The sequence below is a fragment of the Hordeum vulgare genome, chromosome 3H (assembly GCF_904849725.1).
Source record: "Hordeum vulgare subsp. vulgare chromosome 3H, MorexV3_pseudomolecules_assembly, whole genome shotgun sequence".
In the NCBI taxonomy this organism is placed as follows: Eukaryota; Viridiplantae; Streptophyta; class Magnoliopsida; order Poales; family Poaceae; genus Hordeum; species Hordeum vulgare.
Window position 1 is genome coordinate 64,003,587 of NC_058520.1, and position 17,736 is coordinate 64,021,322.

At 55.8% G+C, this 17,736-nt stretch overlaps 1 protein-coding gene across 1 annotated transcript in view; it reads right to left on the reverse strand.

The window, feature by feature from the left end:
• The window catches only part of LOC123442983 (protein SUBSTANDARD STARCH GRAIN 4, chloroplastic), a 33,591-nt gene that overhangs the window by 13,698 nt on the left and 2,157 nt on the right, over positions 1-17,736 (reverse strand). Inside the window, exons 2-8 of the mRNA XM_045119189.1 lie at positions 17,319-17,517; positions 17,177-17,236; positions 16,839-16,943; positions 15,392-15,532; positions 15,242-15,304; positions 14,353-14,580; positions 14,178-14,261 (exon numbers count right to left, since the gene is read on the reverse strand). Of these exons, the coding sequence (XP_044975124.1) occupies positions 14,178-14,261; positions 14,353-14,580; positions 15,242-15,304; positions 15,392-15,532; positions 16,839-16,943; positions 17,177-17,236; positions 17,319-17,517 (880 nt within the window). The remainder of the gene's footprint in view (positions 1-14,177; positions 14,262-14,352; positions 14,581-15,241; positions 15,305-15,391; positions 15,533-16,838; positions 16,944-17,176; positions 17,237-17,318; positions 17,518-17,736) is intronic.

The window sequence follows — 17,736 nt, forward strand, 5'->3', positions numbered from 1 at the left end:
CCCTTTTTCTGACGCCGGACGCCGGCTCCATTCTCCAGTTGTTCGAGCGCTTGCAGGGCTATCGGCAGCCGGCTGCCGACGTGGTGTTAGACCTTTCAGCCTGAGCATTGATAGTTGTGGATGACACTAGGAGATACCACATTGTGTGAGAAATAAACCAACGAAAATTGTCCCAACTCTCCTGGTGTCATCCACAACTATCAATGCTCAGGCTGAAAGGTCTAACAAGTGGTATCAGAGCCTCGTTATCTTGTACCCTGAGCATTTCCTGCTCACCTCTCTCACCAGGAGCTGAGCAGCCCAAGCCGGTAGCAGCAGCTGCTCCGACTGCCCCTGGTTACCTCCCTCCCTCCGGATTGTCGAGCAGCAGCTCGTCAGAAACAGCTTCCTCTTCACGCAACAGCCCCCTGCAGCGAGCCATGTCTGCAGGTCGCTCTCAGCACACGGCTACCTCGAGCATACGGCGCCGGCAGGAGGCCGAGCGCGTCGTGGCAGAGGAGCATGAGCGAGCGGCTGTAGCAGACGCTGCTGCGGCAGCAAGGGTGTCGAGGCTAGCTGCAGCGGAGCTGGCAGCAGCCAGAGCGGAGGTAGAAGCAGCCAGGGCGGAGGTAGAAGCAGCAGCAGCAGCAGCGGAGGCAGCAGCGGAGGCTACGGCGGATGCCAAGGCATTCCGTGGCGGCTCCGGCAGCTCCAACGGCTCCGCGCCTGCGGACGACGGCGCCGACGCAGACCGCGCCAAAGTGGCGCAAGAGCGGACGGCGCAGTGGGCAGCCGAGCACGCCCGCGCTCCAGGTGTAGGTGCGCACGGCGACGGCAACGACCAGGACCGCGGCCTCTACGAGGTCCGGACTGTGGTCAGGGATGTTGGTCCCAGTGTTGGGTGGCCTACCCTCACTAAAACCAACTACGTCAAGTGGGCCGCGATCATGAAGATCAGGCTCCAGGTGCGGCGCCTGTGGGAGGCAGTCCAGGACAGCAACGTCGACCACCAAGAGGATCGACGGGCGCTGGACGCCCTCATCGCCGCAGTCCCGCCCGAGATGCAGTTCTCACTTTCCAACAAGCGGACTGCCAAGGAGGCTTGGACGCCATCGCCGCGGCACGCATCGGCAGCGACCGTGCTCGCAAGTCCACACTGCAGGCACTTCGTAAGGAGTGGGAGAGCCTGGCCTTCAAGTCAGGTGAGGACGTTGATGACTTTGCTCTCCGTCTCAACACTTTGCTGCAGAAGATGGTGAAGTTCGGCGATGCCACCTACACCGGGGAGAGAGCTGTCGAGAAGCTTTTCCGGTGCATTGCCGAGAAGTACAAGCAGATGGCTCGCTCGATCGAGTCTTTCCTGGACCTCTCCACGATGACGACCGAGGAGGCGATAGGTCGCCTCAAGGTCACGAGCCACAACCTTCCTCGAGGCTCATCACCACCGGCGGGAAGCTGCTCCTAACTCAGGAGCAGTGGGATGCCAGCCTTGGTGACAGGAAGAAGGGGGAGCCTTCTTCCACGAAGGGCGGCCGCAAGCGCGGCAAGCAGCGCAAGGCGCGAAGAGGCCCCCCGGGCAAGGCACAAGGACGTGCCGAAGGTGACGCCCGTGGAGGCGCCAAGGACGGCGCCGCTGGCAAGCCCAAGCCGGCACAGGACAACAGTTGCCACAACTGTGGCCGGCTTGGCCACTAGGCCAATGAGTGTCGACAACCACAACAAGGCCAGGCTCACGTCGCGCAGGCGGAGAAGGAGGAGACGGCTCTGTTCATGGCGCATGCAAGCATCGAGCTACCTTCAGCGACACCAGTCGCAAAGGCTCTCCTCCACCTTGACGAGCCAAAAGCACACGCTCTTCTCGGCGATGGCTCCGGGAAGGACAAGACGGCGGGGTGGTGCCTCGATACCGGCGCCACCCACCACATGACCGGTCGAAGGGAATTCTTCGTTGAGCTCGACTCCGACGCGCGAGGCTCCGTCAAGTTTGGGGATGCCTCTGCTGTGGAAATTAAGGGTGTCGGCTCCGTCATCTTCACCACCAAGACGGGAGAGCACCGGCTGCTCAGCGGTGTCTACTACATCCCCGCGCTAAGGAACTCCATCATCAGCTTGGGACAACTGGATGAGAACGGCTCACGCATGCTGATTGAGCATGGGGTCCTACGCATCTGGGATCGCCAGCGTCGCTTTCTCGCCAAGGTACCCAGAGGTGAAAATCAACTCTACGTCCTTGATGTGCAGGTGGCACAACCGGTCTGTCTCGCTGTCCGTCAGGACGACGAGGCGTGGCAATGGCATGAGCGCTTTGGGCACCTTCATTTCGAGGCCCTGAAGCGTCTGAGTGCCAAGGAGATGGTGTGAGGCCTGCCGTGCCTTGACCATGTGGAGCAGTTCTACGACATCTGCGTGCTGACGAAGCAGAGGCGACTCCCCTTTCCCCAGCAGGCGGTTTTCCGGGCCAAGGAGAAGTTGGAGTCGTGCACGGGGACCTATGCGGCCCGGTGACGCCAGCCACACCAGGAGGTCGACGCTACTTCCTGTTGCTCGTCGACGACCTCTCTCGCTACATGTGGGCGATAGTCCTAGGCACCAAGGGAGAGGCGACAGACGCTATCAGGCGCGCGCAGGTTGCTGCGGAGGCGGAGAGCGGCCGCAAACTGCGCGTGTTGCGCACCGACAACGGCGGCGAATTCACAGCGGCTGAATTCGCGTCGTACTGCGCTGATGAGGGTATCCAGCACCACTACTCCGTGCCGTACAACCCACAACAGAACGGCGTCGTCGAGCGACGCAACCAGACGGTTGTGGGGATGGCTCGGGCTCTCCTCAAGCAGAGAGGGATGCCGGCTGTTTTCTGGGAAGAGGCGGTGCTGACGGCCGTCTACCTCCTCAACCGCTCGCCTACTAAGGCACTCAACGGCAGGACGCCGTACGAGGCCTGGCATGGGCGGAAGCCGGCGGTCTCCCACTTGCGGGTCTTTGGCTGCCTTGCGTTCGCCAAGGAGCTCGGCCACATTGGCAAGCTCGACGACAGGAGCACTCCGGGAGTTTTCATCGGCTACGCGGAAGGCTCAAAGGCCTACCGCATCCTCGACCCAAAGACACAGCGTGTGCGCACGACGCGAGACGTCGTGTTCAACGAAGGGCGAGGGTGGAAATGGGACAAGGCGGTGGACGACGGCTCGACGCCGACGTATGACGACTTCATTGTCGAGTACGTCCACTCCAAGGAAGCCGGGGGAGCAAGCAGCTCCTCTTCGCCGAGCACGTCTACCTCAGCCCCCAAAACTCCATCGACTCTGGTGCCTGCTACGCCGATGGCACCACAACCGGCAACGCCGCATACTCCAGCCCCAGTAGTCACCACTCCGGGCTCGTCTTCATCAGCACCAGCTCACGCAGAGCACAGCCCGATGAAGTTTGCTTCCCCGCTCACTCACGACGAGGAGCGCATCGACGCGTATCATGGCGGCGAACCGTTGCGGTATCGTACGATGGATAATTTACTCGGTGACCAGCCGGTGCCGGGACTGGTGCCCCGCGACCTGGAGGCGCAGCTACAACTCGCGTGTGAGGACGGCGAACCTCGGTCCTTTGCAGAGGCCGAGAGAGACGCGGCATGGCGCGCCGCGATGCAGTTGGAGCTGGATGCGGTCGAGAAGAACCACACCTGGGAGCTCGCTGACCTCCCTCGTGGTCACCGGGCAATCACCCTTAAGTGGGTGTTCAAGCTGAAGAGGGATGGAGCCGGCGCCATCATCAAGCACAAGGCTCGCTTGGTGGCCCGAGGCTTCTTGCAGCAGGAAGGAGTCGACTTCGACGACGCTTTCACTCCCGTGGCACGGATGGAGTCCGTGCGACTTCTCCTTGCGCTAGCTGCCCAGGAGGGCTGGCGTGTCCATCACATGGATGTCAAGTCGGCATTCCTCAACGGCGACTTGAAGGAGGAAGTCTACGTACATCAGCCGCCGGGATTTGCGATCCCCGACCAGGAGGGCAAGGTACTCCGCCTACGTAAGGCTCTCTATGGCCTACGGCAGGCACCTAGAGCATGGAACGCCAAGCTGGACTCCACGCTAAAGAAGATGGGCTTCGAGCAAAGCCCGCATGAGGCGACCGTCTACCGACGGGGCAGTGAAGGAAATGCCCTGCTGGTGGGCGTCTATGTTGACGACTTGGTGATCACCGGCATCAAGGATGCAGAGGTGGTGGCTTTCAAGGAGGCAATGAAGGCCACCTTCCAGATGAGTGATCTGGGGCTCCTCTCCTTTTATCTAGGGATCGAGGTGCACCAGGATCACTCCGGGATCGCGCTTCGACAGTCCGCCTACGCCAAGCGCATCGTTGAGCTAGTTGGGCTCACCGACTACCACCAAGCTCTCACTCCAATGGAGGAGAGGCTGAAGCTGAGCCGCGACAGCACGACGAAGGAAGTTGACGCTATGCAGTACCGGCGCCTTGTGGGGAGCCTTCACTACCTCGCCCACCCGCGGCCGGACTTGGCATTCTTCGTCGGCTATGTCAGTCGGTTCATGGAGCGACCGACGTCGGAGCACCAGCAGGCAGTGAAGAGGATAGTCCGCTACGTGGCAGGGACCCTCGACCACGGCCTCCACTACCCTAGGTGCCCGGGGGCGGCACACTTCGTCGGGTACAGCGACAGCGACCACGCCGGCGACATTGACACCAGCAAGAGCACAAGCGGGATCCTCTTCTTCCTCGGCAAGTGCCTCGTGAGCTGGCAGTCGGTCAAGCAGCAGGTGGTGGCCCTGTCCAGTTGCAAGGCCGAGTACATAGCGGCATCCACCGCCTGCACTCAGGCGCTCTGGCTCGCTCGACTGCATGGTGATCTCCGCGTCCGAGACACCAGAACGGTGCAGCTCCTGGTGGACAGCAAGTCCGCCCTGGCCCTAGCAAAGAACCTTGTTTTCCACGAAAGGAGCAACACATTCGACTGAGGTACCACTTCATCCGAAGCTGTTTGGATGAAGGGGGCATCGAGGCGAGCTACATCAACACCACGGACCAGCTCTGAGATCTGCTCACCAAGCCTCTTGGGAGGATCAAGTTCCTTGAACTTTGTTCCAGGATCGGGATGATTCGACTCTCCCACAAGACGACGTACAAGACTTAGGGGGAGAATGATGGATAAGTCTCTGTACTAGGGTCTTTGTGGGGCTGCAGCACATGGTCCTTTGTAGGGCTGCAGCACATGGTCCTTGTGGCTGTTAGGATAGAATCCTTGACCACCAAGGACTGGCAGTTAGGATAGCATCTTAGACTAGCATCTTAGCATATGCTTGGCTGGCTAGCAGCCTATAAATATGTATCCCCGACCCCTCAGGTTGGCATGGCATTGTGTGAGAAATAAACCAACGAAAATTGTCCCAACTCTCCTAGTGTCATCCACAACTATCAATGCTCAGGCTGAAAGGTCTAACACGTGGAGGCGTCGGACCCGACTGAGATAGAGGATGAGGGGGTGGTGGAGCCGCAGATCTCCGCCTCTGCGGACGTGGAAGGGACGACGGAGTCGGAGGGCACCGAGCCGCCTGGTGAGCATCGTAAGTCCGCTCTTCTTGATTGGACAGATGATGACGAAACACCACCTCCCTTGCGTGACGCAGCTGACGAAGAGGATCAAGAGGACCTGGAGGAGGTCTCCAGCCCTCCCCTGACACGAACTCGTCGAGCCGCCGGTGAGACAGCGGCGCAGGGCGAAGCGGCCCAGCAGAAGGGCAAGAAGGTTGCCACTGCCAAACCGGCTCCCAAGCGTGCCACAACAGGACCTCCGGCTGGAGGCCAAGGCGGTGGCACGAAGAAGCAGCGGGCCACCACCGGCAGGAGGACGGTGCCCGTCGTCGCCGGGTGAGGGAACACCTATCCCCCTTTTTTGGTTTTTTGGTATGAAGGACCTTCCCTTACCGGTTTGCAACCGGCAGGGATGTCGAGACGGCGGAGGAAGATACTGCTTCCGCCGCCGAGCGAGCCCCCTGGGCCGCCGCCGACGCCGCCAGGAAGGCTCTGCTTGAGGAAGAGAATCGCCCGTGGGAGGAGGCGGCTCGGAAGGCGGCCGAGGGTCAAACACAATCCAACCGGTCGAGAAGCCGACTACCAAGGAGAGGCGGTCAAAGACGAAGCACGACCCCGCCCCACGGACACGTGTGGAGACTCCGGCCAGCGAGCCGGCCCAGAACCGCACCGAGGCGGCCAGGACAGCCAAGACCGCCGAGCCGGCGTCCTCCACATTTGTGGACCTCGACGTGATCCCCGACGCTCCTGATGCTGGGGTAGACGGCGCGCCGGAGATAACGATGGAGGTGTCGGAAGCGGCGGATCCGCCTCCTGCCACGGAGACCGTGTCGGCCGAGGCGTCGAAGGAGCCGGCCACAAGCACACCGCCCGGAGACGGCACCATTGTCGTAGTCGGCCGTGGCTCGTCCGCGTCCGGAGCCGGCCTCATCTCCGGGAGCCGGCCAATGAAGACTTGGCGCGTAGCCAACGCCGAACGCGCAGCCCTACCTCCAGGCGCCGCTCTCAGCGGCATCCCGGTGCTGGTGGCAGAATTCTCCCGTAGCCGCGAGAAGGTGGCGCAGGCGGCCCTGGTGGCCAAATGTGACCTGGAGCGCCTCGAAGGACGAACCGCAGTAAGTCTTCAAGCCCGCGTCTTTCAGTTGATTTGGTTTGGCGTTTTCTCCTTGTTTTTGAGTCAGTGGGGGCGCGCCAGCGCACCCACTGGGTGTAGCCCCCGAGAATCGGGCCAGCTAAGAGTTAGCCGGGCCGAATCTCGTTATCGCCTTGCTTGCTGATTCTTTTTTGGTGGGGGCGCGCCAGCGCACCCACTTGGTGTAGCCCCCGAGAATCGGGCCGGCAGAGAGTTAGCCAGGTCAAATCTCATTCTTTGCTTTGTTTGTGTTGGTCGTAGGAACTCCATGACGCCAAGGTGCAGGCGTACAACGCGCTGCTAACCCAGATCCAGGGGGCGAGGGCCGAACCAGCGACCTTCAGAGCCGGCTGGACGCTGTCGTCTCGGAGCGTGATGCCTTGCGCGAAGAGGACAAGCAGCTCCGCCTGCAGCTGGATCTTCTCCAGGCGGAGAAGAAGGACCGTGAGACGGCCCATCAAACGAAGCTGGAGCAGCTGCGCGCCGCCCTGCAAGAGAAGGATCCCTCCCATATCGCCGACCTGGAGCGATTGGAGAAGGTTCATCTTGAGGAGGCGAAGCAGAAGGACGCCGCCCTAGAGGAGAAGGACGCCGCCTTGACCAAGGTGCAGGCTCAGCTGGCGAAGGAGACCGAGGCGGCCCAGGCCCTCCAGGGCGAGCTCACCCGCCTGGCTCAAGAGAGGTCGCACGAGACCACGAGGCTTTGGAGGAGGCACACGAAACCGACATCCACTTCAACCGTGAGTCTTTTTCGTTTTGATTTTGTCTTCATTCTTGATGGCGTTTCCCCCTCCTTATCCTTCATACCACACCCCCATCCCCCAGGGCTCTTCCCGGGACACGAGAGGCGACAGAAGCGGTCATGGAGACCAGCCGTGAAGAGCATCGCGCCGCTGGCGAAGAGGTGGACGCCAACGCCGGCTGGTCCGTGGAGGAAATGGCCACTAGCGCCAAGGCCCGCATGTACGAGCTGGCGCGCTCCCTGGAGAGGCTCCAGAGCGCGGGGTTGGGGATGGTAAAGGCCCTGTGGCCTAATGCGGTGGAGCCGACGTCCATGAGTCGGCTATCCCGCTGGCTTGAAGCCGGCAGCTCTCGCCTAGACGCCTGGCGCGCATCGGCCGCGCGTGCTGGAGCGTACATGGCGCTCTGCCTGGCCAAGTCCTGGTATCGGAACCTGGACTTGGGCAAGCTCGCGGCGCAGCGCGCCGGCTCAGAGGAGGAACCGGTAGCCCTGGAGGACGAGCTACAGGTGAGAGCCAGTGGCATCGCCACCTTCGCCGCCTGAGACGAGCTCGGCTTGGAGCGTGACGCAGACGGCAACGTGGTCCCTGAGGATCTGTTCCATCTGCATCCCTACGACGCCGAAGGCAGCTCTGCCGAGACGGCCTTTGAGGAAGAAGCCGCCGACTCCGCGGTGAGGCCTACGCGGACTCGGCCATGAGGGACAGTGCCGGAGGCGCCCGAGGCGGAGACGGTGCTTCTACCTCAGGCGGAGCCGGCGATGCCGGAGCCACCACCTCAAGTGTCGCTGCTGGGGCCACAGACGGAGCCGCCACCCACTAGCTCTCCTTTTTCCACTTTTTCTCTGCATTTTGCTGTCAGTCCAACAGTTCCACCCACTAGGGGTGTTTTTATTGTAATGAACTCCGGCCGTGGGCCTTTGAATGGTCTGAATGTGATATATGCTATCTATTCTGCATTATACTTGTAAGTGTTGTGCTTGCCGACTCGCTTTTTGTCTTTCGTTTCCCTTTTGGCTCCTGTTTATCCAGCTACGTTGCTTTCTCTAGCATCCGCCCCGCCAGCCCGACAGCCGGGAGCCGGTCTGTGACTGGGACGGGGCTTCTGCCTTTGAAAACATTGGACCTAGATTTTTCGAAGCCGCCGAGACACTTGGACTCAAAGCGAACCAGCAGAGGCCGGCTTGAAAGTAAGATCGGAAGCGATCAAACCGTCCCGAGCCGGCAACCTCTTTCGTAGTCGAACTTTTGATGTAGTCGGCCTTCCTTACCACGGTCTCGTTAGGCGGACAGCCGGGAGCTGGACTATGGCTTGTGCGAGGCGGTAAGGGCTCAACCTGGCGTACACTATACGTCCGTCTATGACTAAGGAAGTTGTTCGGGCTGGCTAGCGAGCCCCCGAGCCCGTGGAGCCAGACAGGGGAACTCACAGTCGATTGAACAACTCTTGTCATGAATCTGAAAGAGGTGTGCCTCAAGCACCAGCTTGAAACACCCATTGCATTCATTAAAAAACCCGAAAAGGGAAGAAGATACATACGTACATGCTTTTTTTCTTGCTTTTTAGCAATAGAACGGGCGAAGCAAAGCCGCGTTCCATGGACGCTCCGTTTCCTGGCCGGAGTCATCTCTCTTGCGCTTCCTTGGCTTCTGGGCGTCTATTAGATAGTATGCATTGTTATGCAATGCCCTGCTGACGATGAAAGGTCCTTCCCATGGGGGGGAGAGCTTGTGCTGGCCGGTTGTTCGCTGGATTCTTCTAAGCACCAAGTCCCCCTCCCAGAAGGAAAGATGCCTGATCTTCTTGCTGTGGTAGTGCCTCGGCTTCTGTTGATATATGGCCGTCCGGCTCAAGGCCAGCTCACGTGCCTCTTCGAGCAGATCGACGTCGTCTTCTCTTGCCTCCTTCGCTTCCGTCTCCGTGTACAGGGTGACCCGAGGAGAGTCGAACTCAACACCCATATACCAGGAAGAATGGTGTGAAGCCGGTTGACCGGTTCGGCGTGGTGTGGAGGCTCCACGGCACAGTCGGCAGCTCTTCGATTCAGCAACCGGCTGACCTGACTAGTGGCGCCACCAGTCTTGGCTTGATGCCGGCTAGGATCAGGCCATTTTCCCTTTCCACCTGACCGTTGGATTGCGGGTGCGCCACCAACGCCAAGTCAAGCCGGATGCCTTCTTTGGCACAGAAGAGCGCCAATGCACTCTTGGCAAAGTTGGTGCCGTTGTCGGTGATGATGTTATGGGGGGCGCCGTAGCGGGCAGCAATGTCCTTGATGAACCTGACGGCCGTGGGACCGTCAAGCTTCTTGATGGGCCTGGCCTCAATCCACTTGGTGAATTCATCAACAGCGACCAGAAGATGCGTCATGCCGCCTCGAGCGGTCTTGAATGGCCCCACCATATCCAGCCCCCAGACGGCAAACGGCCATGACAAGGGGATGGTTTTGAGGGCTGAAGCCGACAGGTGGCTCTGCGTCCTGAAGCGTTGGCAGCCTTCGCACTTGTTTCACCAGCTTGGCATCCGGACGCACATGAAGCTTGTGCTCAGCATACTTCCTCAGAACTCCCGGCATGTCCTTTGGGGACCATGCGAAGATGTCCCAATTCTCACGGAGGAAGTCGATGAGCTCGCCTTCCTATTTGGCGCTGAGGTTAGCGCCAATGGTGATGCACTGCCTGGGGTTCGCAGGGTCGAGCGGCACCTTCTTGGTTTCCTTGGCCGGCTCGAATGAGCCTTCGCCGGCCGACTGGGACGGTGGAGTAGGGATCGCCGACTGCTCGGTAGCCTGAGCCACGAGACGGTCGATCTGCCTCTTCTCCTCAGCGATCACCAGGGCGTCGGCCAAACGGCTGCTGACGCGTGCACACTCGAACGACTTCTTGTAGTCGCCAGCAATGCTGATGATGCCCTTGGGACCCATCATCTTCATCTTGAGATAGGCGTAGTGGGGGATGGCCATGAATTTGGCCAAAGCCGGCCTGCCCAGCAGCGCGTGGTAGGGGTTGTTGAGGTCCACCACCTCGAACCAAATTGGTTCGCGGCGGAAGTGCGCCTTGTCGCTAAAGAGGACATCCAGCTGGATTTTGTCAATCGGCGAGCATGACTGTCCCAGCACAGTGCCATGGAAGACAGTGTTGGTCGGCTGGAGGTCCTTCTCTTTCAGGCCAAGCTTGAGCAGGGTGTCGCGGTAGAGGATGTTAATGCTGCTGCCACCCGTCGACCAACAACCGGGAGAACCGGCAGGTGAGCCTCTTGGAGGAGAAGGTGGGGTCGAGGACGAGCGCGTATGAGCCAGGGTTTGGCATCACCGCGGGATGGTCGGCTCGGCTCCATGTGATTGGCTTTTTAGACCAATGCATGAATTGGGGAACCGAGGGGACCGTGGCGTTTACCTCACGTCGGCGCTGTCGCTGGCTGTGCTTGTCGCCGCCTTCGCTGGTGAAGACGACATAGGCCCCATCTTGTTTGGGGTACTGGTCGTGGAGACGGCCGTCGTTAGGAGGCGGCGGTGGTGGAGCCGGAGCGCGAGGCGCTGCAGCTGCCGCTGGGGGAGCCGGCAGACCCTCACCTCGAGACAGTCGCTGTGCGAAGCTGCACTGTCGGAGTGTATGGGTGCCGGCTTCGCCCCGGTGTGCATCTTGCACGACGCATCAAGCATTTGCTCGAAGGTGAGCTTGGGCTGCCAGGTATTCTTGTCGGTCCGCTGCAGCTGAGAACCGGCCTGAGCAGCCGACGCTTCTTCCTCCACGTTGGCCACCTGCTTGCTTGCAGAGCACGAATCAAGTTGATCCGCCTTGCGCTTGTTGTTCTGGTCGCCTCGGTTGTCGCCAGCCGGCTTGGGAGTGGACGGCATGGGGACAAGCTTGTCCTAGGCGGTGATCTTGACCTGCATGACGGAGTCGGCCGTGGCGTACTTGTCCACCTTGGCCATGAGCACCGCCAAAGAGGTGGGCTCGGAGCACATGAGCTTGTGCTTGAGTAGGGTGCCGTCTCGACAGCCGTCAATGAAGTACTGAATTGCTTGTACCTCGTGAACTCCTTCGCAGGAGTTGCGCAGCTCTGTCCAGCGAGTGACGTAGTCGCGAAGGGGTTCGTCGGGCTTCTGGACGCACATGGCCAGCTCGCGAGGCCGGCCAGGGCGTTTGTAGGTGCTAGTGAAGTTACGGACGAATACCTCCTCGAAATCAACCCAAGAGTTGACGCTGCCGGCTGGCAGGCTATTGAGCCATGTCCTGGCCGAGCCGGTCAGCATGAGAGGCACGTAGCGGACCGCTACGCGCGTGTTACCCCAGGTTATGCCGACTGAAGTGGTGTAGTCGATCAGCCAGTCTTCCAGCTTGGTGGTGCCGCTGTACTTGGGGGTGTCACGAGGGAGAGTTAAGCTTTTAGGGAACGGCTCCCCTCGGATCCGGAGGCCGAAGCACGCCGGGCCGATGGGACCCTCCTCCTCCGGTAGGGCCGACTGCGCCAGAAGGTTGATGCGCTTGCGAGCGTCGTTGTCGATGTGAGGGACGCGAGGGCCGATCCGGGCCGAGATCCCAAGGGTGCCCTGGGACTCGGTCGCCTTGGCCTTCTCCCGATGCCTCGGCGGGGGAACCTCGTGCACCGAATCACCCTCGTCGCCAGCCTCCTTGCGGCCCCGGCTGGAAACCGGCTCGCTCTTGCGTTGGGAACGCCGGTCTTGGTTGCCCTCGCCCTTTCGGCCTGAAGTGCGATGCATGGAGGAGCCTTGGGTGTGATGACGGCCGCTGAGGTTGCGGTGAGCCTCGGGGTCGGCTACCGGAGACATCGACTGCGCGTGACTGGGGTCGAAATGAGCCTGCTGCTCGCTGGCAGCGTCAAGGAGATCCCTGACACGCTTCTTTTGAAGGGCGCGCTCCTCGCCCTCCAAACCAGACATCTCTGCCATGGCCGCCTGGGCGGCCTGCATGTTGGCCACGGGAGTATCATAGATGGGCTGCTTGCCACCTAAGATTTCAGCGATGACCCGGCCGCGGCCGCGGACTTCGCCGCGCCGACTGGGGCCATCAGCAGCCGGAGTGAAGCCGTAAGCGAAGTTATACTCACGACGGGCCCCCTGACCAGCCGGCGAGGCTACCGGAGACATCGCTGGGCAGCTGCCCGCTGGCGAACTCCTCATCAGAGTCCGTGAGACGGCCTGGATCATCGGTCAGCATCGTGAAAACCTCCGCAAGGGCAGGCTCCACGGGCATGCTGATCGATCCGGACGCGAGGCATCCGGTGGTGTTGGCGAAGGGTCCCGCCCGGAGCGTAACTCCGACCGGTGCCGCGGACGGCCCCACGATGGGCGCCAACTGTCGTCGTTTACTCACGACAGTATTCACGGGTAGGCTAATCGAGAGTGGTGGGACCGAAGGACACCGGCGGGCTCCGGAAACGGGATTGGTACAAGCGAGATAGACGCACGATGTACCCAGGTTCGGGGCTCTCCGTGGGAGATAATACCCCTAGTCCTGCCGGAATGGTTGATGAACCAGAGAGATTACAATGTGCTCCTTGAGCTATTCGATGGAGGAGGAAGAAGGAGCAGCCGGCTCGCGTCTACCTCTCCTGTATGAGTGGGTGAGTGTGTGTGCATAGTTGGCTGACCCTCTGCATGGAGGGGGATCGGGGGGTTTTATAGACGAACCCACCGACCTACAATATGGATAAAAGTACATAAGAGGGACCCGCCTGGCAGCCTCGCCGGCTGGTCAGGGGGCCCGTCGTAGTCTAGTCTTGTCGTTGGATGGGCCCGCCGGCTGTGAAGTCCCATCTGGCTATGGGACCCGCCGGCAAGCCAATGGGGCTCTCGCGTGAGGCACACGCAGGACACGTGTGGTACGTCCAGCGTCGTCTTGCGAGATTCTTCATGGGTCGCGGCCGTCTCCACTGTTACCACGCCGGGCTTGGTAATGGAGTGGGTGCTGGCAGGCTGGTACTGTGCTGGGTTAATGAATCGGAGTCGACGTAGGTCAGCGGCAATGGCCGCTGATACTGTATCTGCCGTGCGCCTCAACCTTGTACCCGTGCTGACGCGTCTTCACCTTTAATCATAGAGTCCCGTCACAGCCTAGGATTGGATGTGACAAGAGCTCTCTAGCCGGCTAGCGGCCTCGCTAGCCGGCCTTGAAGTTGTCGTCCCGTCCCTAGCCGGCGGGTGGAATGGCCGTCTCGCCCCTAGCCGGCAGGCGCTTCCTAGCCGATCAGGAGGAGTTGGCCGTTTGGAGGAAGCTGAATATTCCCTTTATACTTGGGTGCAAAGGAATAGGCTCGATGAGCCTACCCTGGGGTTATCCCCCCGTCAAGTACAGACTGATAAGTTATACACCCTCCGTCCCAAAATAAGTGTCACTGATTTAGTACAAAGGACACTTTTTTGGGGACGAAGGGAGTAGTTGTTATTTCCAATGTTCCAGGGGCTCCATTGTAGACATTCATTGTAAGCCCAGAGAAATAAACAACCAAATGTCTTAGCTAGGATGTAATTATCATGTCTACGGCGAAGCCAAAGTTGTGAATAATGGACCTAAGAGTTTGGAAGGTTCTTCATGAATGCATTTGCATAGTTCGTTTCCATATGTATTTTCAATTTACGAAGTCCTGATGGATACTCTACGTTTTCAAATATCATTGTGATCTGAGATCTTCCATCTTATTCTTGACAATAATACAGAGAGAACAAATGCTTGGATGACTATAGATGTAGAAAAAGGTCTGCTGACAATTAGCGCAAACATGAAAAGATGACTGGCTGGAAGTGTACTCAAATAATCAATAATCACAATACCTCTGGGCAAATCCATGCATTACCAGCCCCTCGAATTTCTCCACCATCCAAAAGGCATGCTCTAATACCATATAAGTCTGCAACCTGCAGCCAGTGATAACAAAGCGAAATTAGTTGTCCAAATTTCACAAACTTCAATAATGGAAAAAAAAATAGTGACTCTATTTGTACTCACACAGTTGTCAAGGTTGAAAGTGAAATTCGCAGATACATGAGAGAAGGGAATATGATCAAACGCGGCAACTGCACCAGCCTCCTTGTTTTGGATCACAGCTTCAGAAGCTGCAGATGGAGGCATACCAGATACTGAAAGGGACTTCCTTGAGACAATCCCACTTCCAACAAAAACAGGAGCATCAAGAGGTCCTTGACAATTAAATACAGCAGTAACAGCACCAGCCACCTAAATAAGATAAGAAGTGTATCAGCGGTTAAGTCTTAAAGGATGAACATGAAAATTTAGCCAAAAGATTTTTCTGAACACATACATCATCCTAAGCTATTATTAAGAAAGAAATGAGACAGAACCGTTTAGATGGTATTTCAGGCACAGTTTGCGGTTGCTGAACTGCGATGCGTTGATCATATTTTAATATTTTATATGTACTGCAGAAAATAGCTACAGAAAAAAGAAAAGGTTGATTTGAAGAAATGGTAATATTAAGCTGGTCTGACAAACGGGATTATCACTATCCACACGAGAGTGGTCATTTTGCTTCATCAAGCAAGTTGATTTTTAAAGCTAAGAACCATGATAACTGGTATGTTAAGATAAATCACGAGTGTCATTGTCGGGCAATTCAAAATGAGTGGAATAAACCATCTATCATACACCTACATAAATAAGTCGGGTTGTGCAGTTCATTTTATATTAAAGTCAAACTTATTTTTTGTGTTGTGTTGTGCCATATATGTGGTTTCAGCATAGCTAACTCCAGATATGAGTTCAGATGGATCATCACATTGAATTGGCAGTACAAAACAGTATGCAGTCTATTGTTTCTAAACTTCGCTGCATGCAGGAATCTAATATTTCCAAATAAGTCAAATAAAGTATGTCGAACCGGAAACATCAGAGGCTTCATTTTCACCGACTTCATAAGCGCGTTAACTTCAACAGATGGAATCTGAAAAAAAATGATATCAAGTAAATGTATGAGTTGCTGTTTAGGGGACTACATGTATATACAATGTAATTAGCAACTTAAAGGTACCTGGCACATTAGATGGAACTCTCCATCCTCAGGATTTAAACCAAAATCGCCGGAAGTTTCAACTGGAACATCACCAAACCAACCACTTGCATTATGCAGAAATACTCTTTGACCACGGAATGACAGAGTTGCCAGTATTTCCTGAATATGTTCAGGCTTCCATTAAAAACTATAATCACTTGGAATGTGTGCAGCAGTAATATTTGGAAAGTAGTTACTGTTTGCATATCAAAGTACGGAAATTCGGAAGACATCTCAGCACATGTGGCCTAGTTTTCACATCAGAGCCAAATGTCAGCGTCTGAACTAGATGCTTAATTTGAAATTCTAATGACTGATCTTTTTCTTACTACACTGCAGATCAACAGCACCCACCCTGAGGCGCCCTGAGAACACGCTATATAGCAGCCGCTAATATGACAATGTCGCTTCTCCAACACCTCATTCTTCAGTCTCTTTCTCCCTTAACTAATACATTATGCCAGAAACTTGTACATCCAGCATACATGTGTTGAAGTGTATGCCTAGCCCTTTCTGGCTTTCCATCAGTTCAGACTTTTGGTTGTGTTGGCTAGTGCATGAAGCTTAACATGGTATATGTGGATTGCCTAGCCCTTTCCATGGGTTCGGACTTTTTTTCGAAATGGCAGTTATCCTGCATTCATTAAGAAGAAAAGAGTTGCTCGGTTAATTAGGGAAAACCAAGCGAAAACCAGATTGCCCAGTTAATCATGGAGAACCGGGAAAAAACCATCACAACCGCTGAGCGGCACACAAAGAAACCCCACACACCGCTCCAAGGAGGGCATTGGCGAGATAGCACGCAGGCGTCATCGTCATCACTCCTCCCCTACAGGCGTCATCACCATCCCTACACTCTGAGCAAACGACTCTAACTTCGCCGAAGCTTAACACCATGGATATCATTTGTCAATACTGGAAACCGTAAGTATAAAATGTTGCTTATAATGAAGTATGGCCAATTGTTGCACATCAAAATCCAGAATTTTGGTCGATAAAATTTTCACGTTTTAGAAAATGCTAGGCAAACCCACATAGTACAGGAGTTGTTTCCAGGAAATTCAACAATAATGAAACTGGCCCACCTGATGATTCATCTATTATTCCTGGAAATCCTCATGAATTTTTAGCTATACCCCTGATTCTAGTCATTTCAACAATATTCACCAGCGAGCAATTGTGTTTACTTTTAAAGAAGTAACTAGGCACTCGTTTTTCACCCGCAACACAACACTCTAGTTATTGGTAAAGTAAGGGGTCAATGATCTACGAGAATATTGGTAGCTCAGGTTAATGGCAAATCAACAAGAAGGCATTAAAGCCATGTTAATCTGTCCCGTGCCTATGAAAACGGAATCCTCATTAGACCCTACTTGTTACAAACATGCAGAGTTGGAAAAACTAATGAGGTAAGGCATAAATATACCGAAAATGATGAGGGAGCATCTAATATCTGAAAACCTAGGCCTTTCACATCAAGCTGGCCATGAATGCTCGGAAAACTATCACCTTTCGACATACAGATATGCACCTGGAGAAGGAAAAAAGAGAAATATTGCTGTACGCATTTAGTATCTTCAAGCATGAAAAAAAAAAGCAGTTCATGAGGCATGTATGTCTAGAACTCTAAATGTAGCATGAACCTTGTGGCAAGTTCAGTTATTCATGCGGAAGTCATGTCCAGGTATTGTCTAAATTTTATGCACAAGTGGCTGATATTAATAGTGAAATAGAACATGTAAAAGATTAAGTTTAGAAAAGCACCTCACCAGTTGCTCTTCCTTTGTGCCAGACAACTGGTATTTCTAGGATACGCTCAAACAACTGCACATGAAAATTGTCTTTCAACACAAGAACTAAGAAGTGTAGCATCTTGTATACATAATAATAAAAGTAGGTGCATTACCGGGGCAAAAGCATTGACTACATTCAGATTAGCATGCCATGTTTGCTCAGCTATGTCAACAAAGACATCTGTAGAAAGATAACCCCCTCCTTGAGAAGTTTGATCTTGTCTCCACTCCATGCAGTTCCCAGTGACATGCACATGTACACGATTATAGGAGTTTTTGAACTTGACGTGTCCATTAGCCTGTTTCATTTCCCTACAATAGTAAGGCAACGACTACAAACTTAGTTGATGTTCATTTAGAATGCCGCAGTTGCACCCCAACCCCCTTTTAGAAGAGCCTATAATAATTAACTGAATAATACAAGTAAGATAAGTTGAAATATAGTGTGCCCTCATTACAGTAATTTACTTGACAATATAACTCCTGATAATAAGAATTAACAATATAAATCCGAACACCTGTTATGAGAAT